This window comes from Schistocerca piceifrons, chromosome 3 (genome assembly GCF_021461385.2).
Source record: "Schistocerca piceifrons isolate TAMUIC-IGC-003096 chromosome 3, iqSchPice1.1, whole genome shotgun sequence".
Taxonomy (NCBI): Eukaryota; Metazoa; Arthropoda; class Insecta; order Orthoptera; family Acrididae; genus Schistocerca; species Schistocerca piceifrons.
The window spans coordinates 499,142,484-499,165,682 of record NC_060140.1 but is presented as its reverse complement, the minus strand read 5'-3'; the positions used below and the strand labels follow the sequence as shown (position 1 = coordinate 499,165,682).

Here is a 23,199-nt window from a genome sequence, read left to right as displayed (position 1 = left end):
CGTTTTGCTTTTGTTGATGTTCATCTTATACCCTCCTTTCAAGACACTGTCCATTCCATTCAACTGCTCTTCCAAGTCCTTTGCTGTCTCTGACAGAATTACAATGTCATCGGCGAACCTCAAAGTTTTTATTTCTTCTCCATGGATTTTAATACCTACTTTGAACTTTTCTTTTGTTTCCTTTATTGCTTGCTCAATATACAGATTGAATAACATCGGGGAGAGGATGCAACCCTGTCTCATTCCCTTCACAACCACTGCTTCCCTTTCATACCCCTCGACTCTAATAACTGCCATCTGCTTTCTGTACAAATGGTAAATAGCCTTTCGCTCCCTGTATTTCACCCCTGCCACCTTCAGAATTTGAAAGAATATTCCAATCAACATTGTCAAAAGCTTTCTCTAAGTCTACAAATGCTAGAAACGTAGGTTTGCCTTTCCTTAATCTTTCTTCTAAGATAAGTCGTAGGGTCAGTATTGCCTCACATGTTCCAACATTTCTACAGAATCCAAACTGATCTTCCTGAGGTCGGCTTCTATCAGTCTTTCCATTCGTCTGTAAAGAATTCGCATTAGTATTTTGCAGCTGTGACTTATTAAACTGATAGTTCGGTTATTTTCACATCTGTCAACACCTGCTTTCTTTGGGTTTGGAATTATTATATTTTTCTTGAAGTCTGAGGATATTTCGCCTGTCTCATAAATCTTGCTCACCAGATGGTAGAGTTTTGTCAGGACTGGCTCTACCAGAGCTTTTTTTTGTTATGGTTTTAGGGCGCAAAACTGCTACGGTCATTAACGCCCAGTCTGTGACTTACGAAAAGCTAAAAAACGAAACTGAAAACCAGCAGCAATGGGAGAAAAAAACAGAAGGAAAGCTATAAACAACTATAGATGGGGGGTTGTTTGTCCCCAAAAAGAGCTTCAAATTACTGACGTCATCTCACTGGCACTAATTAACTCATCTGCTAAAATGGAAGATGTATCAGGCGACAGCTGTAGATGGGCGCATAATGGAGTAAAATAGGGGCACTGAAGTAAAAGGTGTCTCACCATCCACGGTTGAGAGCAGTGGGAACAGAGTGGTGAAGGATAGCCGCTTAAAATATGTCTATGGCTAAAAAGACAGTGCCCTATGCGGAGTCTAGTTAAAATTACCTCCTCCCAATGACGAGTTCAGGAGGAAGAGGTCCAAGCACAGGGAAGAGCTTTCACATCCTGCGATTTATTATTGGGAAGTGTCGACCAATGTGCGTGCCATAAAAGAGCAACACCACGACATAAAACATTTCGTGGATCGGCGAAGCGAATCATGCAAATAGCTGGCCAAAGAAGAGAGACTGCAGCCTTGGCCGCTATATCGGCCGCCTCATTTCCACAGATACCAACATGTCCTGGGATCCAGAGGAATGCCACAGACACCCCTCAAGTGGAGCAAGTGGAGGCAGTCCTGAATCCGGTGGACCACAGGGTGGACAGGGTAGAGGGCTTGGAGACTGAGGAGAGAGCTGAGAGAGTCTGAGCAGATAACATACTGTATCCGCTGATGGCGATGGATGTATTGGACAGCCTGGAGAACAGCGTAAAGCTCCGCAGTATAAACTGAACACTGGTCGGGAAGCCGAAATCGATTTGGGGTGTCGCCAACAATATAGGCACTCCCAACACCAAACGATGTTTTTGAGCCATCAGTGTAAATAAATGTGGCATCCTTCATTTGTGCGCAGAGAAGGGGTACCATCCTTGGGAAACTGACAAAGGTCACGGAGCAGGCAGGTCCGGGGCCGGAGCCAAGTTGTCAAGAAAGTTTTAGGAAAGTGGAAGGAAAGAATGGAGCAGTTGATGGAAGCGGACTCCCGGTGGTAGTAGTAGGGAAGAAGGGCGGCCAGCATACCCTAAATCCAAAGAGGCATCGAAAAAAATGTCATGGGCCGGATTTGCAGGCATGGAAGACAGATGGCTAGCATAACGACTCAGGACAGCTCACTGATTGGACAGCAGAGGTTCAGCAGTCTCAGCATAAAGGCTTTCCACAGGGCTGGTGTAAAAAGCTCCAGACACTAAACGTAATCCACGTTGGTGGATAGAGTCGAGACGCCGAAGAATAGACGGCCGAGCGGAGGAGTAAACTATGCTTCCATAGTCCAATTTCGAGCGCACTAAGGTGCGATAGAGGCGGAGAAGGACCACTCGGTCCGCTCCCCAGGAGCTGCCATTCAGGACACTGAGTGTGTTGAGGGATCGCAGACAGCAAGCCGAAAGATAAGAAATGTGGGAGGATAAGCACAGTTTTCTGTCAAACATAAGACATCTGCAAAAGGAAGGTTGACAGGGCCTAGATGTAAGGAAGGCGGAAGAAACTCCGTACGATGCCAAAAATTGACACAAACGGTCTTGCTGGTGGAAAAGCGAAAACCAGTTTCGATGCTCCGAGAGTGGAGGCGATCGAGACATCCTTGAAGACGACATTCAAGAAGGCTGGTCCATTGAGAGCTGTAGTAGATCGCAAAATTGTCCACAAAAAGGGAGCCCGAGACATCAGGAAGGAGACAATCCATAGTTGGATTTATGGCAATGGCAAACAGTACAACACTTAGCACGGAGCCCTGGGGTATCCCATTTTCTTGGGAGAAGGTACGGGAGAGGGTAGCGTTCACCCGCACTTTAAATGTGCGTTCTGCCATAAATTCACGAAGTAAAAGAGGCAGCCGACCTTGAAAGTCCCAAGAGAACAGTGTACGGAGGATGCGTGTCCTCCAACAGGTATCGTATGCTCTCTCCAGATCAAAAAATATTGCTACTGTTTGGCGTTTCTGGAGAAAATTGTTCATGATATAAGTGGATAAAGCAACAAGATGGTCAACTGCAGAACGATGCTTTCGGAAACCGCATTGGGCAGGTGTTAAAAGACTGCGAGACTCCAGCCACAAGGCTAAACAGCAATTCACCATACACTCCAAAACCTTACATACACCACTCGTGAGAGAAATTTTAGAGAAATGGGGTGATAGCTAGAGGGGAGATGTTTGTCCTTTCCAGGTTTCGGAACAGGAATGACGATAGCTTCCCGCCATCATCTGGGGAAAGTACTGTCAGTCCACATTCGATTATAAAGGCGAAGGAGGTAACGCAGACTATGGTATGATAAATGCAGCAACATGTATATGTGGATACCATCCGGTCCTGGGGCGGAAGAGCGAGAAGAAGAGAGTGCATGTTGGAATTCCCGCATGGAGAAAACAGTATTGTAGCTTTCACGATTTTGAGAGGAGAAGGCAAGAGGTCGCACTTCCGCTGCACGTTTCTTCGGGAGAAATGCTGGCAGGTAATTTGAAGAGCTCGAAATCTCAGCGAAGTGTTGACCCAATGAGTTAGAAATGGCGACGGGGTCCACTAATTTATCATGCGCGACAGTGAGCCCAGAGACCGGGGAGAAACTAGGCGCTCCAGATAACCACCAAATCCGACTCCAAACTTCCGAGGAGGGAGTGAAGGTGTTAAATGAGCTAGTAAAGAAGTCCCAGCTTGCTTTCTTGCTATCGCGGATAATGCGACAGCATCGCGCACGGAACTGCTTATAGCGCATACAGTTGGCCAAAGTAGGATGGTGTCTGAAAGTGCGAAGAGCACGTCGCTGCTCACGTATTGCGTCTCGGCACGCCTCATTCCACCAAGGAACTGGGGCGGGGGCGGGACAATTCGGAGGTGCGAGGTATTGAATGTTCCGCGGCTGTAAGAATAACTTCTGTAATATGAGTGACCTCATCGTCGACGCTAGAAAAGTGATGGTCATTGAATGTTGCTAGAGACGAAAAAAGCGTCCAATCGGCTTGGGCAAACTTCCAGCCTCTTGGGCGCATATATGGCAGTTGTGGCTGCAATCGAAGGACACATGGAACGTGGTCACTCGAGTGTGTATCAGCAAGAGCAAACCATTGGAAGTGCCGAGCTAGCGGAACAGTACCGACCGAAAGGTCCAAATGAGAGGAATTTGTCGTGGAGGCAGACAAAAACGTAGGGTCCCCAGTGTTGAGGCAAACAAGATCCGCTTAGTGGAAAATGTCTATCAATAGTGAGCCGCGCGGACAAGGATGCAGAGATCCCCAAAGCGGGTGGTGGGCATTGAAGCCTCCAACCAGCAAATAGGCGGGCGGAAGCTGACCAAGAAGATGAAGGAGATCAGCTCGTGCCATTGGTGTGAACGATGGAATGTAGACAGTATAAAGAGAGAAGGTGTATCCAGAAAGGGAAAGATGGACAGCGACAGCTTGGAAGGAAGTGTTTAAGGGGATTGGGTGATAATGGAGAGTATCATGGAGAAGAATCACGAGTCCTCCATGTGCTGGAGTGCCTTCAACAGAGGGGAGATCAAATCGGACCGACAAAGTGGGAGAAAACAAAGCTGTCATGGGGACACAGCTTTGTTTTCTGAAGACAGAAGATGACCGTCGAGTAGAATCGTAAAAGGATTGACAATTATTTCCTGAATGGCTCGAATGCCGCGGATACTCCGATGGATAATGGACATAGGGTGGACAGAAAATGGAAGAATTGGACCAAGGTTGCCCTCAACTCAATGACTGCTCAGAGCTTGCGACCAACAGCGTGGAACAGCATTCAGCCGAAGGTAGAAGATCCTCATCCATAGGGTGGTCGGGAGCAGCTCCTGCCATCAGCGATCGGCTGGTTTATCAGCCACCAGCAGTGCGCCTCAGCGACACAGAAGTCGGCCGAGGACAGTTACCGCCAGGCGGAGCTGTAGACGAGACATGCCGTGGCGGAGAAGGAGAGGAACTGGGTTTCTTATTAGCCTTTTTGGAACCAGAACGTTGAGATGAAGGAGGAACCGATGGTTGTGAAATTGGGGTACATAAAAAATTTCACGAGTAGGCTCTTTTTTGGAAGTCCGGGTGTCTGATTTTGAGGCTCGAGATTTAGCAGAACCGGATGAAGGGTGAGCCATAGAGTGAGCAGGTGAAAGTGGGGAGGTGGAACGGGCGATCTTCGCGCTGGCCGACCTGACGACTGTGCCATTGAAGGTGAGATCACAAGTCTGAGTGGCTGCCTCCTTTGTTAGCCGAGGAGAGGCAAGGACAGTGCTGTATTTACCTGTGTGAGGCACAGTGGGCTTTCAACTGGCGAATAACTTTCAAGCAGCAAAGGTCGACACCTTTTCCTTCACTCTGATTTCCTGAATGAGCCATTCATCGTTAAAAATGGGGCAATCTCTAGAGTAAGCAGCGTGGTCACCCATACAGTTGATGCAATGAGGGGATGGAGGTGGACAAGCACCCTCATGGGCATCCTTGCCACATGTAACACATTTGGCCAGATTGGAACAGGACTGTCTGGTATGATTGAACCACTGACACCAATAGCAACACGTAGGGTTTGGGATATTATCTCATAGCCCGCTTTTATGTTCGATGGGAGTTGAACTCTGTCAAATGTCAAGAAGACAGTACAGGTTGGAACGATGTTCTTGTCAACCCTTTCACAACTCTACGAACAGCCGCGACGCCCTGGTCAGACAGGTAGTTTTGAATTTCCTCATCGGACAATCCGTCGAGGGAGCGTGTATAAACCACCTCATGTGATGAATTTAAAGTGCAGTGCGCTTCCACCCAGACAGGGAAGGTGTGTAGCAGTGAAGTACACAGCAATTTTTGTGCCTGGAGGGCACTGACTGTTTCTAACAACAAGGTGCCATTTTGTAATCGGGAACAAGACTTTACAGGACCTGCAATTGCGTCGACACCTTTCTGAATAATGAAAGGGTTGACCGTGGAGAAGTCTTGACCTTCGTCAGACCGAGAAACAACAAGGAACTGTGGCAACGATGGAAGAACTGTCTGTGGCTGAGACTCATTGAACTTACGCTTAAGAGCAGACATAGTAGATGATGAGAAAACCATTGCGGAAGCATCCCCAATGATTACGAGTGTCTCCCATGGCGTGCTCCTTCCTTGTGGGGGCCCTCTCTGAGGGCACTCCCACCTTAGGTGATTGTTCACACCTCAGGTCACACCTCCAAGAAACGGATGGAGGGACCAATCGGCACTTTCAGAAGGTATCAGCTCGGGTAATCACCCCCTCCCTGGGCCTGGCCGTTACCAGGGGGTACGTATGTGTCCTACCTGTCTACCCGGGGCGGGGAATTACGCGTTACCCCGTCACCGGCTGCACAAGAGAAAGCGTGGGTCGGCCTTCAGACATGCACAGGGTGGAAAAAAGAGAAAGGGGAAAAGAAAAGAAAGGGAAAGGAAAGAAGAGAGGTCTCAAACGCCGCAGCGGAGAAAAGGGTAAAGAAAAGCGGTAATGAAAAGAGAAGGACAAAGGAAGGACAAGACTTGCCAGCAGAGAAAGCGAAGAAGAGAGACTGTTTTACATTTTCGAGCGTCCGTCTGCGGACGTAGGCACAAAACATACTCCCAGAGGGGGAGAAAAGGAAGGAAAGAGGCGGAGGAAAGGGGGGGGGGGCCAAGATGGGGGATGGATGCAGAAAAGGAAGGAGGGCCACATTAGCACGGGGTCTCGTGCTCGCTACGCACGTATCCACAAAAGAGTTGTGGACCTCCTGGGGTCTCCCAAGGCTGTCAGTAGTTCTAATTGAATGTTGTCTACTCCCAGGGCTTTGTTTCGACTCCGGTCTTTCAGTGCTCTCTCAAACTCTTCACGCAGTATCATACCTCCCATTTCATCTTCATCCTCCTCCATTTCCATAATATTGTCCTTGAGTACATCGCCCTTGTGTAGACCCTCTATATACTCCTTCCACCTTTCTGCTTTCCCTTCTTTGCTTAGAACTGGATTTCCATCAAAGCTCTTGATATTCATGCAAGTGGTTCTCCTTTCTCCAAAGGTCTCTTTAATTTTCCTGTAGGCAGTATCTATCTTACCCCTAGTGAGAAGCCCCTACATCCTTACATTTGTCCTCTAGCCATCCCTGCTTAGCCATTTTGCATTTCCTGTCAGTATCATTTTTGAGAAGTTTGTATTCCTTTTTGCCTGCTTCATTTACTGCATTTTCATATTTTCTGCTTTCATCAATTAAATTCAATATTTCTTCTGTTACCCAAGGATTTCTACTAGCCCTCATCTTTTTACCTACTTGGTCCTCTGCTGCTTTCACTATTTCATCCCTCAAAGCTACCCATTCTTCTTCTACTGTATTTCTTTACCCCATTCCTGTCAATTGTTCCCTTATTCTCTCCCTGAAACTCTGTACAACCTCTGGTGCTTTCAGTTTATCCAGGTCCCATCTCCTTAAATTCCACCTTTTTGCAGTTTCTTCAGTTTTAATCTACAGTTCATAACCAATAGATTGTGGTCAGAGTCCACATCTGTCCCTGGAAATGTCTTACAATTTAAAACCTGGTTCCTAAATCTCTGTCTTACCATTGTATAATCTATCTGATACCTTTTAGTATCTCCAGGGTTCTTCCACGTATACAACCTTCTTTCATGGTTCTTGAACGAAGTTTCAGCTATGATTAAGTTATGCTCTGTGCAAAACCAGAACTTTACCTTAATGATGATCGATTCGCTGTAGTGGAGATGTATCGATTCTTAGGACTCATTTTTGATGCCCAATTGACTTACCATCTGTCTTACCATTGTATAATCTATCGATACCTTTTAGTATCTTCAGGGTTCTTCCACATATACAACCTTCTTTCATGGTTCTTGAACGAAGTTTCAGCTATGATTAAGTTATGCTCTGTGCAAAATTCTACCAGGCGGCTTCCTCTTTCATTTCTTACCCCCAATCCATATTCACCTACTACGTTTCCTTCTCTCCCTTTTCCTATTCTCTAATTCCAGTCACCCATGACTATTAAATTTTCGTCTCCCTTCACTACCTGAATAATTTCTTTTATCTCATCATACATTTCATCAATTTCTTCGTCATCTGAAGAGCTAGTTGGCATATAAACTTGTACTACTGTAGTAGGCGTGGGCTTCGTGTCTATCTTGGCCACAATAATGCGTTCACTATGCTGTTTGTAGTAGCTTACCCGTACTCCTATTTTTTTATTCATTATTAAACCTACTCCTGCATTACCCCTATTTTATTTTGTATTTATAACCCTGTATTCACCTGACCAAGAGTCTTGTTCCTCCTGCCACCGAACTTCGCTAATTCCCACTATATCTAACTTTAACCTATCCATTTCCCTTTCTAAATTTTCTAAGCTACCTGCCCAATTAAGGGATCTGACATTCCACGCTTCAATCAGTAGAACGCCAGTTTTCTTTCTCCTGATAATGACGTCCTCTTGAGTAGTCCCTGCCCGGAGATACGAATGGCGACTATTTTACCTCTGGAATATTTTACCCAAGAGGACGCCATCATCATTTAATTATACAGTAAAGCTGCATGCGCTCGGGGAAAAAGTATGGCTGTAGTTTCCCCTTGCTTTCAGCAGTTCGCAGTACCAGAACAGAAAGGCCATTTTGGTTAGTGTTACAAGGCCAGATCAGTCAATCACCCAGACTGTTGCCCCTGCAACTACTGAAAAGGCTGCTGCCCCTCTTCAGGAACCACACGTTTGTCTGGCCTCTCAACAAATACCCCTCCATTTTGGTTGCACTTACGGTACAGCCATCTGTATCGTTGAGGCACGCAAGCCTCCCCACCAACAGCAAGGTCCATGGTTCATGGGGGGAGGCACACATTCATCGTCTCCTTAATGACACAGAGTTTGTTGTGCGTGCTGTTATCCCATTCCATTTCCCAAAGCCGAAGAACCCTGCAGCGTAAAACAGAACGCAGGTCAGTTTCAGAGATGCCCATCTCCAGAAGCTATTTGGCCAGCCTGTCGGCATGTTCATTGCCTGGGATTTCGATGAGTCCTGTAGTCCACACAAACACCACTGAACGATGGGACCGTTGCAGGGCATTGATGGACTCCTGAATGGATGCTACCATAGGACAGCTAGGCGGACAACACAGTGGTGCACCGGGTCAAGTAAACGCAATGCTAAGGGTGCTGCCGAACTGTAAACCAGACTCCCATATTCAAGGCAGGAATGAACAAGGGCTCTGTAGAGCTGCAGCAGTGTAGAGCTATCTGCACTCCAGTTGGTGTTGCTCAGGCAGCGGAGGGCATTAAGGTGCTGCCAGCACATCTGCTTAAGCTGGCAAAGGTGAGGCAGCCAAGTCAATTGGGCATCAAAAATGAGTCCTAAGAATCGATACATCTCCACTACAGCGAATCGATCATCATTAAGGTAAAGTTCTGGTTCTGGATGAACGGTGCTATGCCAACAGAAATGAATGACACACGACTTTGCAGCTGAAAACTGGAAGCCGTAGGCTAGAGCCCACGATTGCAACTTGTGAATGGCTTCCTGTAGACTCCGCTCAGGAACACCAGTACTGGACGAGCAGTACGAAATGCAGAGGTCATCCACATACACAGAAGGTAAGACCGATGGCCCTAAAGCTGCTGCTGAACTTAACAGCCACTAAAATTAGAAAGACAATACAGAGCCCTGTGGAATGCCATTCTCCTGAATACAGGGGGTGGGGGTGGGGTGGGGGACTATGGCAGGCACCAACTGGGAAACGGAAAGTACGGAGCCACAGGGAGTTTTGGATAAAAACCGTGAGCCGGCCCCAGATACCCCACTCATACAATGTGGCAAGGATGTGATGTTGCCAGGTCATGTCGTAAGCTTTAATTAAGTCAAAAAAGATGGCAGACTCGAGGGACACAAGATTATCAGTGGTACAGCGACCCTGGCGGAAGCCACCCTGACATGGAGCCAGTAGGCCACGTGACTCCAGGACCCAACCCAACCGCAGACACACCATACATTCCGGCAGCTTACCAAGAAAATTGGTCAGGCTGACGGGCCGGTAGCTATCCACATCAAGTGGGTTTGTTTGAGCATTGGAATGATGGTACTTTCCCGCCATTGCACCAGATCCGGTTGAAGATGACAAGCAGATGTCGCTTATAGACAGATGAGAGATATTTAATCATCTGACTGTGGATCTGATACAGCTCAGGAGCTGTTTCGGGGCAATGTGCAAGGGCACTGAGCAGCTCCCACTCTGTAAATGGGGTGTTATAGGGTTCACTGTTGCGACTTTCCTTTCCATCCGCTGTTTGTGGGTGCGAAAGGCTGGGGGAAGTTCTCCGATGCAGAGGCTCGAGCAAAGTGCTCAGCAAAGTGCTCGGCAATCATATTTGAGTCTGAAGATAACATGCCATTGATGTCAATGCCAGGGACACCTGTTAGGGTCTGGTACCCAAAAAGACATATGATCTTCGTCCGGACTTGGTAAGGTAACGTATGGCACCCAACTGTTAACACATACCTCTCTCAACACTCCTGTTTCTGTCGTTTTATAAGCTGGTGAACGTGGGCATGGAGCCACTTAAAGGCTAATAGGTGCTCTATGGAAGGGTACCACTTACATCACTGTAGAGCTCGCCGACACTCTTTAATAGTCTCAGTGAATTCCGGCAACCACAAAGGAACTGTCTTTCGCTGGGGGCATCCTAAAGAATGAGGGATTGCGTTTTCTACCGCAGAAACAGATGTTGGAAAGGAAAGAAAAGTTGCCACAGTGAACACTATAATGCCCCATTTACAGAGTGGGAGCTGCTCAGTGCCCTTGCACATTGTACCGCAGGAACATATTAGCTATCTTGGCGACAAACAGACCTGATCTTTTTAAGGAAGTTAATCTATAAGAAGGTATTAGCAACCATAATGTCGCTGTGGCTTCTACGTCAGTGGAAGTTGCAAAAAACCAAAGAAACAGCATAGAGTTTTCTTGTTTGGAAAAGCAAATAAAAGTGTATTTAATGAATATCTTTATAGTCAGTGCCAAGCATTCGCCACGGGACACAAAGATATTGAGCATCTATGGTTGGAATTTAAAGTTATTGCTCACCATGCGCTAAAGAAGTATGTGCCTAGCAAAAGTATAGGGGAGAGAAAGGATCCAACTTGGTACAACAAACATATTAGGAAGTTGCTGAGAAAGCAGAGAATTTTGCACAATCGTTTTAAACGTAGTCACTGCCCCGCTGACAAACAGAAATTATGCGAAATGAAAGCAGCTGTCATAAGGACAAAGAGATTCTTTTACGAATTTGAAAGCAATAGTTTATCTGCAGATTCTAAAAATAACCTCAAAACACTTTGGTCGTACGTAAAATTTACGAATGCTACAAATGTTTCAACACCTTTTCTTGCTTACAGTTGGGTAATGTAACTGAAGGTGATAAACGGAAGGCCGAAATTCTAAACCTAGCTTTCAAAAACTCTTATGGTAGAGGACTGCAGCACCATTCCCCCTTTCAGTTATCGAACAAATGAAAGGATGGCTGACAGTGTTTAGCGCATCTGGGATTGTAAAACAGTTAAGATCCTTAGATGCCAGGAAGGCATCTGGCCCAGATGGTATCCCCGTAAGATTTTATGTTGACTATGCTACAAATATAGCGCCATTCTTATACATCATCTATGAGATGTAATGTAATGTATTGTGAATACATAGAAAGAAGGATCCTTTATTGTATGATTATATGATAGCGGAACAAGCACTGGTAGCAGTTACTTCTGTAAAATATCTGGGAGTATGCGTGCGGAACGATTTGAAGTGGAATGATCACATACAATTAATTGTTGGTAAGGCGGGTACCAGGTTGAGATTCATTGGGAGAATCCTTAGAAAATGTAGTCCATCGACAAAGGAGATGGCTTACAAGACACTCGTTCGACCCATACTTGAGTATTGCTCATCAGTGTGGGATCTGTACCAGATCAGGTTGACGGAGGAGATAGAGAAGATCCAAAGAAGAGCGGCGCGTTTCGTCACAGGGTTATTTGGTAACTGTGATAGCGTTACGGAGATGTTTAGCAAACTCAAGTGGCAGACTCTGCAAGAGGCGCTCTGCATCGCGGTGTAGCTTGCTCGCCAGGTTTCGAGAGTGTGCGTTTCTGGATGAGGTATCGAATATATTGCTTCCCCCTACTTATACCTCCCGAGGAGATCACGAATGTAAAATCAGAGAGATTCGAGCGCGCACGGAGGCTTTCAGACAGTCGTTCTTCCCGCGAACCATACGCGACTGGAACATAAAAGGGAGGTAATGACAGTGGCATGTAAAGTGTCCTCCGCTACACACCACTGGGTGGCTTGCGGAGTATAAATGTAGATGTAGAGATCATTGGAACAGCGGAAAGTTCCACGGGACTGGAAGAAGGCCCAGGTCATAGCAATCTATAAAAAGGGTAGAAAATAGGATGCACACAATTACAAGCCAATTTCACTGACATCAATTTGTTGTAGAATCATGGAACATATTTCGCGTTCAGACATAATGACCCCTTTCTAGACTGAGAAGCTCATTTGCAGGAACCAGCACGGTTTTAGGAAAGCGCGGCTATGTGAGACACAGCTAGCCCTCTTTGTGCATGATATACAACAGGCTCTAGATACCGGCTCCCAGGTTGATGCCATATTTCTCGACTTTTGACTCAGTTCCACACAGCCGTTTGCTACGAAAAGTGCGTTCTTACGGTCTATCCGATGACATATGCGGTTGGGTAGGAAGTTTTCTAACAGACAGGGAGCAGTATGCTGTCCTGAACGGTTGACTTTAACAGAATCAATCGAAACTTCAGGTGTGCCCCAGGGTAACAGCTCTGCTTTTTACGATTTACATAAATGATCTGGTTGATGGTATTGACAGCGGCATTAGACCGTTTGCCGATGATGCTGTAGTCTACATGAAAGTAGCACCACACAAAAGTTGAGAACAAATCAATGAGGATTTGCAGTAAATAAATGTGTGGGGTTGACTGGCAGTTATCTCTCAATATTAGAAAGCGTAACCTACTGTGTGTAACAAGGCGAAAATCCCCATTAATGTACGATTACAAAATAAATGCCCAGTCTTTGGGAGTGGTAATGTCCGTCAAGTATCTGGGTGTGACAGTTCGAAATGATCTCAAATGGAATGATCAGATTACACAGGTAACGGGTAAGGCAAATTCTAGATTGCGGTTAATTGGTAGAATCCTGAAGCGATGCAGTCCTTCAACAAAGGAAATATCTTACAATATGTTAATTCGTTCAGTCTTGGAGTATTGTTCATCTGTATGGGACCCTAACCAGTTGGGTGTGATTCAAGAGATTGAGAAGGTCCAAAGAAGAGCGGCACTATTCGTGACTGGTACATTTAGCCATTGCAAGAGCATTACAAATCTCAAAGAAAGTTTGAAATGGGACACACTTGCAAACAGACGGCGTGCTAAACAGAAGGGGCTGCTCATTAAATTCCGAAATCCGATCTTCACCAAGGATGTAGAGCATATATTATTACCAACTTCCAAACTGCACAATGATAACCATTAAAAGATAAGGGAAATAAGAGCTCGTACTGAGGCATTCAGACAGTCTTTTTTCCCTCGCACGATCCGCAAGTGGAACAGAGGGGCGGAAATATGACTTTGGCACGAATTGTGCCCTCCGCCACACCGCTTGGTGGCTAGTGGAGTACATATGTAGATGTAGAAACGATCATTGTAGTGACCTGCTCAATGGCACCATGTGGGGGAGATTCAGCAGCGACAGCAGAGGTAAAGGCTCCCAGTCTGCCTCGTTTAAAGCACATCTGGGTAGTCATCGGCATGACGCCAAGGGAGTGACTGGAAAATGGGGACGTGGTCACTACCATACAGGTCATCATGTGCTTTCCAGTGGATAGATGGAACAAGGCCAGACTGCTAACCGGGAGATCAATGGCCGAACATGTGCCATAGTGAGATGTGTGGGGGCACCTGTATTTAAGAAGCAGAGGTAAAGTTGTGACAGTAAATTTTCGACCTCCCTACCTTCGCCAGTAAACATAGCGCCACCCCACAAGGGGTTATGCGCATTAGAATATCCCAAAAGTAGTAAAGGTTTATGGAGTTGATCAAACAGTGCAACCAATACGTTCAGGGGTACTGCACCATCTGGAGGAAGATATACATTGCAGACAGCTATTCCCTGCACCATCCTTATCCTGACAGCCACAGCTTCAAGTGGGGTTTGAAGGGGCAGAGGTCCACTACATACTGAGAACAGGACATAGATGCAAACTCCACCTGACACACTATTATAGTTGCTATGGTCCCTGTAATATCCCTTATAGCCACAGAGGGCAGGGGACCACATTGCGGGAACCAGGTTTCCTGCAGGGTAATGCAAAAAGCAAGTGTAAAGCTTATCAGTTGCTGTAGCTCAGCCACGTGGTGGAAAAAAACACCACTTCCACTGGAGGATTACATGATCGTGAGATTGGGAAGGCATGAAACACTCAATGAGGCAGTTGATGCCACAGAGTCATCTGCTACCACCAGATGAGTACCTGTGTGATTGACATCCATTGTGTCTGAGGACCCAGCAAGCTCTAGGTCCTTAGCAGATGCCAGAATCTCCACCTCATCCTCAGACACAGAGCTTGTAGGTAGTGGTGGTGGTGTGGGTGCCACCGTAGTGCCTTGGTTCTTTGAGGTCTTTTTCTTTTTAGGTTTCTCTTGCTACTCCTTAGGTTTGTCCAGCTGGGAGGGCTTCACTGATTCAGTCTCAGGGACTGAAGAGGACTGTGAACCCCTAGGACCAGCTACCTGCAGTTGATTACGCCACTGGCGGATGTCAGTGCGAAGGGAGTGACCCAAGTGATACTTTCCTGGCAAGAGGAGCCGCAGAAGACTTACGCTTCTCTGGCTGAAAAGTAGGGACTGATGTACGTCCCTAATGGCTGGTGTGTCGGGCAGGGGTTGCTATGAAGTAGGTTGTGCAGGAGCAACAGGGAGCAAGGTGCCCCCAACCATCAAGGGGGCAGCTGGAGTCTTAACGGCTCTGCGAGCCAACTGTACAAGGCGGAACGGAAAATGATAGAACTGTTGTCATAGCGGCAGCATAGGTTGACGTTATATGCACAGGATGTAGCCTCTCATATTTTCTCTTAGCTTCAGTGTAGGTCAGTTGGTCCAGGGTCTTGTATTCCATTATTTTTCTTTCTTTCTGAAGAATCTTGCAGTTTGGCAAGAAAGGCAAATGGTACTCTCCGTAGCTGACACAGATGGGAGGTGGGGCACAGGGAGTATAGAGAAGTGAAGCATATCCACAATCCTGACAGGAGACACTGGAAGTACAGCGGATAGACATATGGTCGAACTTCCAGCACTTAAAGCACCGCATTAGGGGAGGGATATATGGCTCTACATCACATTGGTAGACCATCACCCTGACCTTCACGGGTAATGTGTCACCCTCAAAGGCCAAGATGAAGGCACTGGTGGTAACCCAGTTATCCCTCTGACCCCAGTGGACGCGCCGGACGAAATGACACGACACCTGGCCGCTCTAAATTGGTGTGCACCTCATCGTCAGACTGCAAAAGAAGATCCCTGTGAAATATGATACCCTAGACCATACTTAAGCTCTTATGGGGCATGATGGAAACGAAAACATTCCCAGCTTGTCACAGGTGAGTAGTGCCCATGACTGGGCAGAGGATGGTGTTTTGATACAGACCAACCTGGACCGCATTTTGGACAAGCCCTCCACCTCCCCAAACTTGTCCTCTAAATGTTCCACTAAACTGAGGTTTCATTGGCAAGAAAGATTCCCCATAAAATCTCGTACATACAAGGTACCGGGTTGAATAAGCTTCGCTGCCATCCTTAGCCTGGAACGATTTACGATCGTATTTCTTAGCATTGAAGTTAGATCTTTATCGTTTAGAGACTTCTGGTGTTTGATCACCAGCAAGAGATGATATACACTTTGTGGTGTATTATCTGCCCTGAAGGCATCCACTCCAACACTGTCACCAAATGGTAGTTTTGTCAGGGCTGGCTCTCCCAAGACTATCAGTAGTTCTAATGGATGTTGTCTGCTCCCAGTGCCTTTTTTGTCTTTCAGTGCTCTGTCAAATTCTTCATGTAGTATCATATCTCCCATTTCATCTACATCCTCTTCCATTTCCATGATATTGCCCTCACATACATCGCCCTTGTATAGCCCCTCTATATACTCCTTCCATCTTTCTGCTTTCCCTTCTTTGCTTAGGACTGGTTTTCCATCTGAGCTCGATGTTCATGCAAGTGGTTGTATTTTCTCCAAAGGTCTCTTTGATTTTCCTGTAGGCAGTATCTATCTTACCCCTAGTGATGTATGCCTCTAAATCCCTACATTTGTCCTCCAGCCATCCTTGCTTAACCATTTTGCACTTCCTGTCAATCTCATTTTTGAGATGTTTGTATTCCTTTTTGCCTGCATCATTTACTGCATTTTTATATTTTCTCCTTTCATCAATTAAATTCAATATCTCTTCTGTTACCCATGGATTTCTACTAGCTCTTGCCTTTCTACCTACTTGACCCCTTTCTGCCTTCACTATTCCATCTCTCAAAGTTACCCATTCTTTTTCCATTGTATTTCTTTCCCGTCAGTCATTCCCTAATGCTCTTTCTGAAACACTCTAAAACCTCTAGTTCTTAGAGTTTGTCCAGGCCCCATGTCCTTAATTTCCCATGTTTTTGCAGCTTCTTCAGTTTTAATCTACAGTTCATAACCAATAGACTGTGGTCAGAGTCCACATCTGCCCCCAAGAAATTACAATTTACAACCCGGTTCCTAAATCTCTGTCTTACCATGATATAATCTATCTGAAATTTTCCAGTGTCTCCAGGCTTCTTCCACATATACAATGTCCTTTCATGATTTTTAAACCAAGTGTTAGCTATGATTAAGTTATGCTCTGCACAAAATTCTACCAGACGGCTTCCTCTTTCATTTCTTACCCTTAATCCATATTTACCTACTACTATTCCTTCTCTTCCTTTTCCTACTATCTAATTCCAGTCCCCATGACTATTAAATTTTCGTCTCCCTTAACTATCTAAATAATTTCTTTTATCACATCACAGATTTCTTCAATCTCTTCATCATCTGCAGAGCTAGTTAGCATATAAACTTCTACTACTGTGGTAGGCGTGGGCTTTGTGTATGTCTTGGCTTCAATGATGCGTTCACTATGCTGTTCATAGTTGCTTACCCATGCTCCTATTTTTTCTTATTCACTATTAAACCTACTCCCGCATTACCCCTATTTGAGTTCGTGTTTATAAGCCTGTTTTCACCTGACCAGAAATCAGGTTTCTTTTGCCGCCAAACTTTAAAAATTCCCACCATATCTAACTTTAACCTATCCATTTCCCTTTTTAAATTTTCTAACCTACCTGCCCGATTAAGGGCTCCGACATTCCATACTCCGATCCTTAGAATGCCAGTTTTCTTTCTCCTGATAATGTCCTCCTGCGTAGTCCCCACCAACAGATCCGAATGGGGGACACTTTTCTCTCTGGAATACTTCACCCAAAAAGACACTATCATCATTTAACCATACAGTAAAGCTGCATGCCCTCGGGGAAAATTATGGCTGTAGTTTCGCCTTGCTTTCTGCCATTCAGAGTATCAGCACAGCAAGGCTGTTTTGGTTTATGTTACAAGGCCAGATCAGTCTATGATCCAGACTGTTGCCCCTGCAACTACTGAAAAGGCTGCGGCCCCTCTTCGGGAACCACACGTTTGTCTGGCCTCTCAACAGACACCCCTCCATTGTGGTTGCACCTACGGTACTGCTATCTGTATCGCTGAGGCACGCAAGCCTCCCCACCAACGGCAAGGTCCATGATTCAGGCGGGCGGGAGGGGGCGGTCGACCTAGAAGATAAAACTGAGTTCTAGTGCAGCCTAGATGATAAAGTTTTTATTTCTAGTAAAGCCATTGTGCATAAAGTTGTTTATTACAAATGTTACGTAGGCAACACTTTTTTGCTTGTTGATAGTTCCGAGGAAGATTCAGAAGAAATAGCGAAAAAGCTTAATGATGCCCACACAAAAATTGAATTCACTGTGCAGCATGAAACTGATGACAATTTACAGTTCCTCTCTCAATTTGAACATTTACAGGCAGAACAATAAGCATGCTTGTACAACTTACAGGAGACCGACAACAACTGATGCTGCAGTTCCCAATGATTCATGTCTTCCACAGGCTTGTAAAGAGGCTGATTTTGATAGCTTAGTACATAGGGCAGTCCATGTGTCAATGAGCAGAAAGGGTCAAGGACTGAACTAAACATCCAGAAAAGATAGCGGTCAACATTTGCATAGCAGTTAATGTCAATAAATTGCTGTGTAAAAGTAATAAGAATAGAAGGACTAAACAAACAAAGAAAATATGAAAGTAGTCACTAAGCTGTACAATCAAAGTCTTCCAAAACTTGAATTTTTTTAAAGTTCGTTGGCTGATTTGGGGAAAGGGACCAAGCAGTGAGCTCAGTGGTCCTATCAGATTAGGGAAGGATGGTTAAGAAAGTCAGTTGTGCCCTTTCAAAGGAACCATCCCTGCATTTGCCTGAAGTGATTTAGGGAAATCACAGGAAACCTAATTCAGGATGGCTGGAAGCGAGTTTGAAGAGTCACCCTCCCAAATGCGAGTCCATTGTGCTAACCACTGCACTACCTCAGTTGGCGAATTTTTTGAACTTCATGGTACTGAAACTGCATTTCAGACAAATAATTTAGTGAGGTATGACTTTAAGCACGATGCCGGCAAAAAGATAAGTTTGAAAGATCAGGAGTTTATAAAATACGCTGCACTCCTGTGATTCAAAGTATATTGGAGAGATAGGAAGAACATTCTCGATCAGTTAGAAGGAAAATAAAGACGTATCCACTCTAGTACCTACACCCAATCACCCACTGCAAGCCATGTGTATGAAATGGGTCATCCTCCCACGTAAATTTAAGACAACTTAAAAAACCTGCACAGAAAAGGAAAGACAAAAATTTGACTTACTGGAAGAATTAGAGCTTGCCATTCATTCATGGAAAAGAAGATGATATTCTTAAGGCACAAGTGAAATACATTGGAATGAGATTTCTTAAAGGCTTTTTAGAATTATTTTAAAGCAGACATATAATTAGCAAATCTGTAATATTTCTGCGACTAAATAGCTAAAGATGGAAAATTGTACACAACAACACTCAAGCAGCACCCTCAGGAACTAGGAAAGGTAGACAATCAAAAGAACAGCATTATGGTTGAATCATTCATTCACTGTACTTAAACAATAACCCTGCAGAAGTGTCAGCCCCCAACAACTCCCAGACACCTGCAGAAGCATTAACTTTACACTCGTCGGGCCCACAACAGATCAGGACAACACAACCTGATATGTGGTACAGTGAGAGACAGGATAATTATCAACTGAAGTTAACAGTTTTAATTTAAGACATGGACTCACAGTTCAATGTGTTTTTATTTTATGAATGTGACAAACATGCTGGTATACTTTATAGTATTTTGACCTCAAGAGCCAGGTTCGACAACCTGGTCATGAGATCATTGTCTCTCAAAATGCAGTGTTGAGTGTAGGGCACAAAACAGATGAAGGAAGGAATGATTAATAGAGTTTAATGTTCTGTTGACAGCATGGGTTCTAGAGACATAGGACACACTTAGATTACGAAAGAATGGGGAGCAAACAGGCCATGCCCTTTTCAAAGGAACCATACTAGTATTTGTCTGGAGTGATTAACATAAGTTGCACAAATCCTAAATTTGGACAGCTTGGTGGGCATTTGAACCATCGTCGTCCTGAATGCGAGCCCAGTGTGCTTATCACTGTGCCACCTTGCACAGTACAATGGCTGAATGCTACCAGTTATTGATGCACAAAATTTCTGCCGTAATTATTAGCTTGGGTCTATATCAAAGGAAAATCACACACAGCAACTGCATAACAAAATTTCATTTCAGTCACTATGTGCATACATGTATATATTCTGGCCAGTCATCAATTACAAAATGTAACAGCTTTCAGTTATAACAAAAATTAACACAATTCATACTATTAGCAAAATTTACTTACATCCAAAAACAAAAGCAACCATATTTCCCAGTAGTAGTTATGTAGTGGACACTTAGCATTTTTCATAGTAGATGCACGATGTAGGTACATAAGAATCAAACTGCTCCTCAGAGATCAGCTTATTATAATACAGGCTTTTTTTTTTTTTAATTTACCTTTACCATAATGAGAAGCGAGATAAATATGGAGAAAGGTAGACATTGTGCTGCACTTCAGATCAATAAGTTATTGCAAAGTTTATTTCATGTTCACCTTTATTGTTTTCACAACCTAACAGACCATAGACTACACTACAGATCAGAGTCAATGAACCAAGATTTCATGTTTTGCAAGGGCACTGTCACACACTAGCCCGTTTCCACTCTGCACAACTGTTACAAGTTCAGAAGCCTACAGAGCCGGAAAAGATGACCACATAAAACCATTAAAAATAAGATATTAATCAAGTGGTCCAAAACTTATCTGAACAACTTGTACCCTTCATAGCGTCTAATTTTTAGTTAGAAGTAAGGTGGGTCTTTTTTCCTACTTCCAGTTTGCGGCTACGAAAACAACTGATCTTTTCAAATTTTGCTGGGTTACTAAGCACCAATTTGTGACTGAATATATATATTGTGCAGTTACAGTTACCATTCCCTGCTCTTAAGAGGCATCTACAGGTTGGGAGTAGAGAAGGGGTGGATGCTCAGCCTTGTTTTATAGCGGCAATTTTGAGAAGGTATAGCTCAACTATAGTGGAGACCGCATATATATTGTTAGTACAATCCATTATTGAGTACTGTTTAAGTATTTAGGACACAACCAGGTTGAATTGGAGAAAGATATTCAAGCAATTCAGTGGCATGTCACTAATAAGCTCAATCGGCATGCAAGTATTATGGAGATGCTTCGTGAAAAATAGGAATCCTTGGAGAGAAGATGACACTTTTTGCGAGGCACTATCACAGAAATTTAGATAACTGGCAATTGAGGTCAACTACAGAAAGAGTCTACTGCCCCCAACACACATTTCGCGTAAAGCCCACAAAGACAAGATGCAAGAGATTAGGGCTCATACATATGCTTTTAGACAGTTTCTCCCAGCGTATTTGTGAGTGGAACCAGAAAGGAAAAAATACGTAGTGGTATGTGGTATCCTCCACAATGCACCTGTGGAGTGTGTGTGTGTAGCTGTAGATGATTTGCTGAACATAACCATAACCTCTTGCCCTTTGACAATAAACACTTAGCAAGTGATAAGATACCTCAGAATTTTATCTCAGATGGCATTAGTGAGTGGAAATACATTAATGTTGATTTGGTGGTAGTCCTCAGTCAAAGACAATGACTTATCAAATATTCCTCTTAACCTAAATATTGGACCTGAAAGCACATTCGAAAGATCAAGGTGTCACAAAGGCACTACTGGCTGCTGTGTCATGTGATAGACCACTTTACATACATAGTACAATAAATTTATCTCTGCAGTAGGATACACCATACAGGTAAAATCAGAGGTGTCTTGACTAGATTGTCTAATAAGAGGAAATATTTGACAAGTAATAACTTTACCTTACGATATTGACAAATCAGTTGTAAATTAGCCCATATTCAAATGCATGCATTTGCATTTTCACACCATATTCTTAGTAAGTCCCACTTTAAAGTAGACTAAAGTGAAAGCCCTACACCCACTACACAACACTACAGCCGAATATCATATTTCACAATGAATTTTGAGCATCATACTATACAAACAATATGAATTTGGCTGTAACATATCCACAATAATCCGTACAGAAATTACACCTGACATGTAGTGAAGACAAACACAATCACTATATCAGTGTAGTTCTGTCCTATTCTTGCTAAAGTCAGCATAGTATTATCTTCTAAAATTAAGCCATAAGTAGCAACACACACACACACACACACACACACACACACACACACACACACACACAAATAATATGTCCAAAATTTGTTTGGAATGTTACAGTGAACTCCACCAAACCTCGGACTGAAAACTCAGTTTTGGAAACAATTATGTTAAGGTTAAGGCAAAGTCTTATCGAATGTTAGTAGATGAAATTTTCATCACGAGTTGGCAGACCTTTCCACATACAATTTCAGTGGTAACTTGTTACCAACATTTTCACGATATATTACTATGCTAAGCACTGGATCATTTACTTAATATTTTATTAAATTTCGTAGTTACAAAATGCACATATCTCTGAGTAACAATTGTATCAGTTAATTCGAGCGTTTGTATTTAGAGAATTGAGAAGTATAAATAAAAACTGTGTTTCTGGTTTGAGATACAAACCTGACTATAAGACCGCTCATAACTACAGGCGAAAAGTTAGTCAAACGTGCCAACAGTTACAGCAAAAACCATGTATATGCCTTTACTTGAGCTCAGATAAGTACTTCATTTAAAAAAGAAACGTAATGACTGTAAACGTCAAAACATCAATAACAACGTCATGAAAACATACCTGTTGCAGTCTTTTCCAAAACAAAACGACAACGTTGCCTTTGGAATTCGATACGGTGTCATCGCCCTGCATCGTGCTCAGATTTACCCCTCATCTACCTCCTCAGAACACAAAGTACAGCCTAATACCTGGAAACATCAGTAAAATAAGACACCTGTCACCACGCAAGTTACTGTCTACAAATGATTCGGGTAAATCTCCATGAAATTTATCGAGCATCATACATAAACAGAATCTTATAATATCTTCCTTTCTACAATTAATGTCATTAGGAACAAATTTCCTATGACACACATGTTAAATATCACAAAGGACTAACTGAATTATACTCACTCTCAATCTCAGAGGACCGCTTCGCTGCGTATTTCATACGGTCGAGTATATTGCACGGATAACACGTAAACCACGTAAAAACTATTATCATTAACACATGTATATATCCTACATGTCACCGTATCCACACACTCCACGTCGATCAAAGATCACATACATTCAATGAACACAATCTGAGATAGGAACAAGGATGTTAGAATGCTCGCTTTTGATAGGAACAAGACCATTCATGTCTGTAGTATAATAATCTCTGACTACGAAAGTTCTTTCACGAATGCCAGAGGCAATTAAACCAAATACTAACAGGTACTGTATATTGTAATATTTTGTTCGTATGTGTTTCTGATATCGTTTAGATATGGTATATTGCTTGCATACGCGATGAAAAACCCGTTTAAAAACATTTCTATGAATTTGTTGTTAAA

At 44.0% G+C, this 23,199-nt stretch overlaps 1 protein-coding gene across 1 annotated transcript in view; it reads right to left on the bottom strand.

Annotated features, from left to right (window-relative positions):
- Positions 1 to 22,935, bottom strand: part of LOC124790045 (protein RER1) — a 73,605-nt gene extending 50,670 nt beyond the window's left edge. Inside the window, exons 1-2 of the mRNA XM_047257601.1 lie at positions 22,775 to 22,935; positions 22,442 to 22,569 (exon numbers count right to left, since the gene is read on the bottom strand). Of these exons, the coding sequence (XP_047113557.1) occupies positions 22,442 to 22,513 (72 nt within the window). The 5' untranslated portion in view covers positions 22,514 to 22,569; positions 22,775 to 22,935. The remainder of the gene's footprint in view (positions 1 to 22,441; positions 22,570 to 22,774) is intronic.
- Between the last annotated feature and the right edge of the window lie 264 nt (positions 22,936 to 23,199).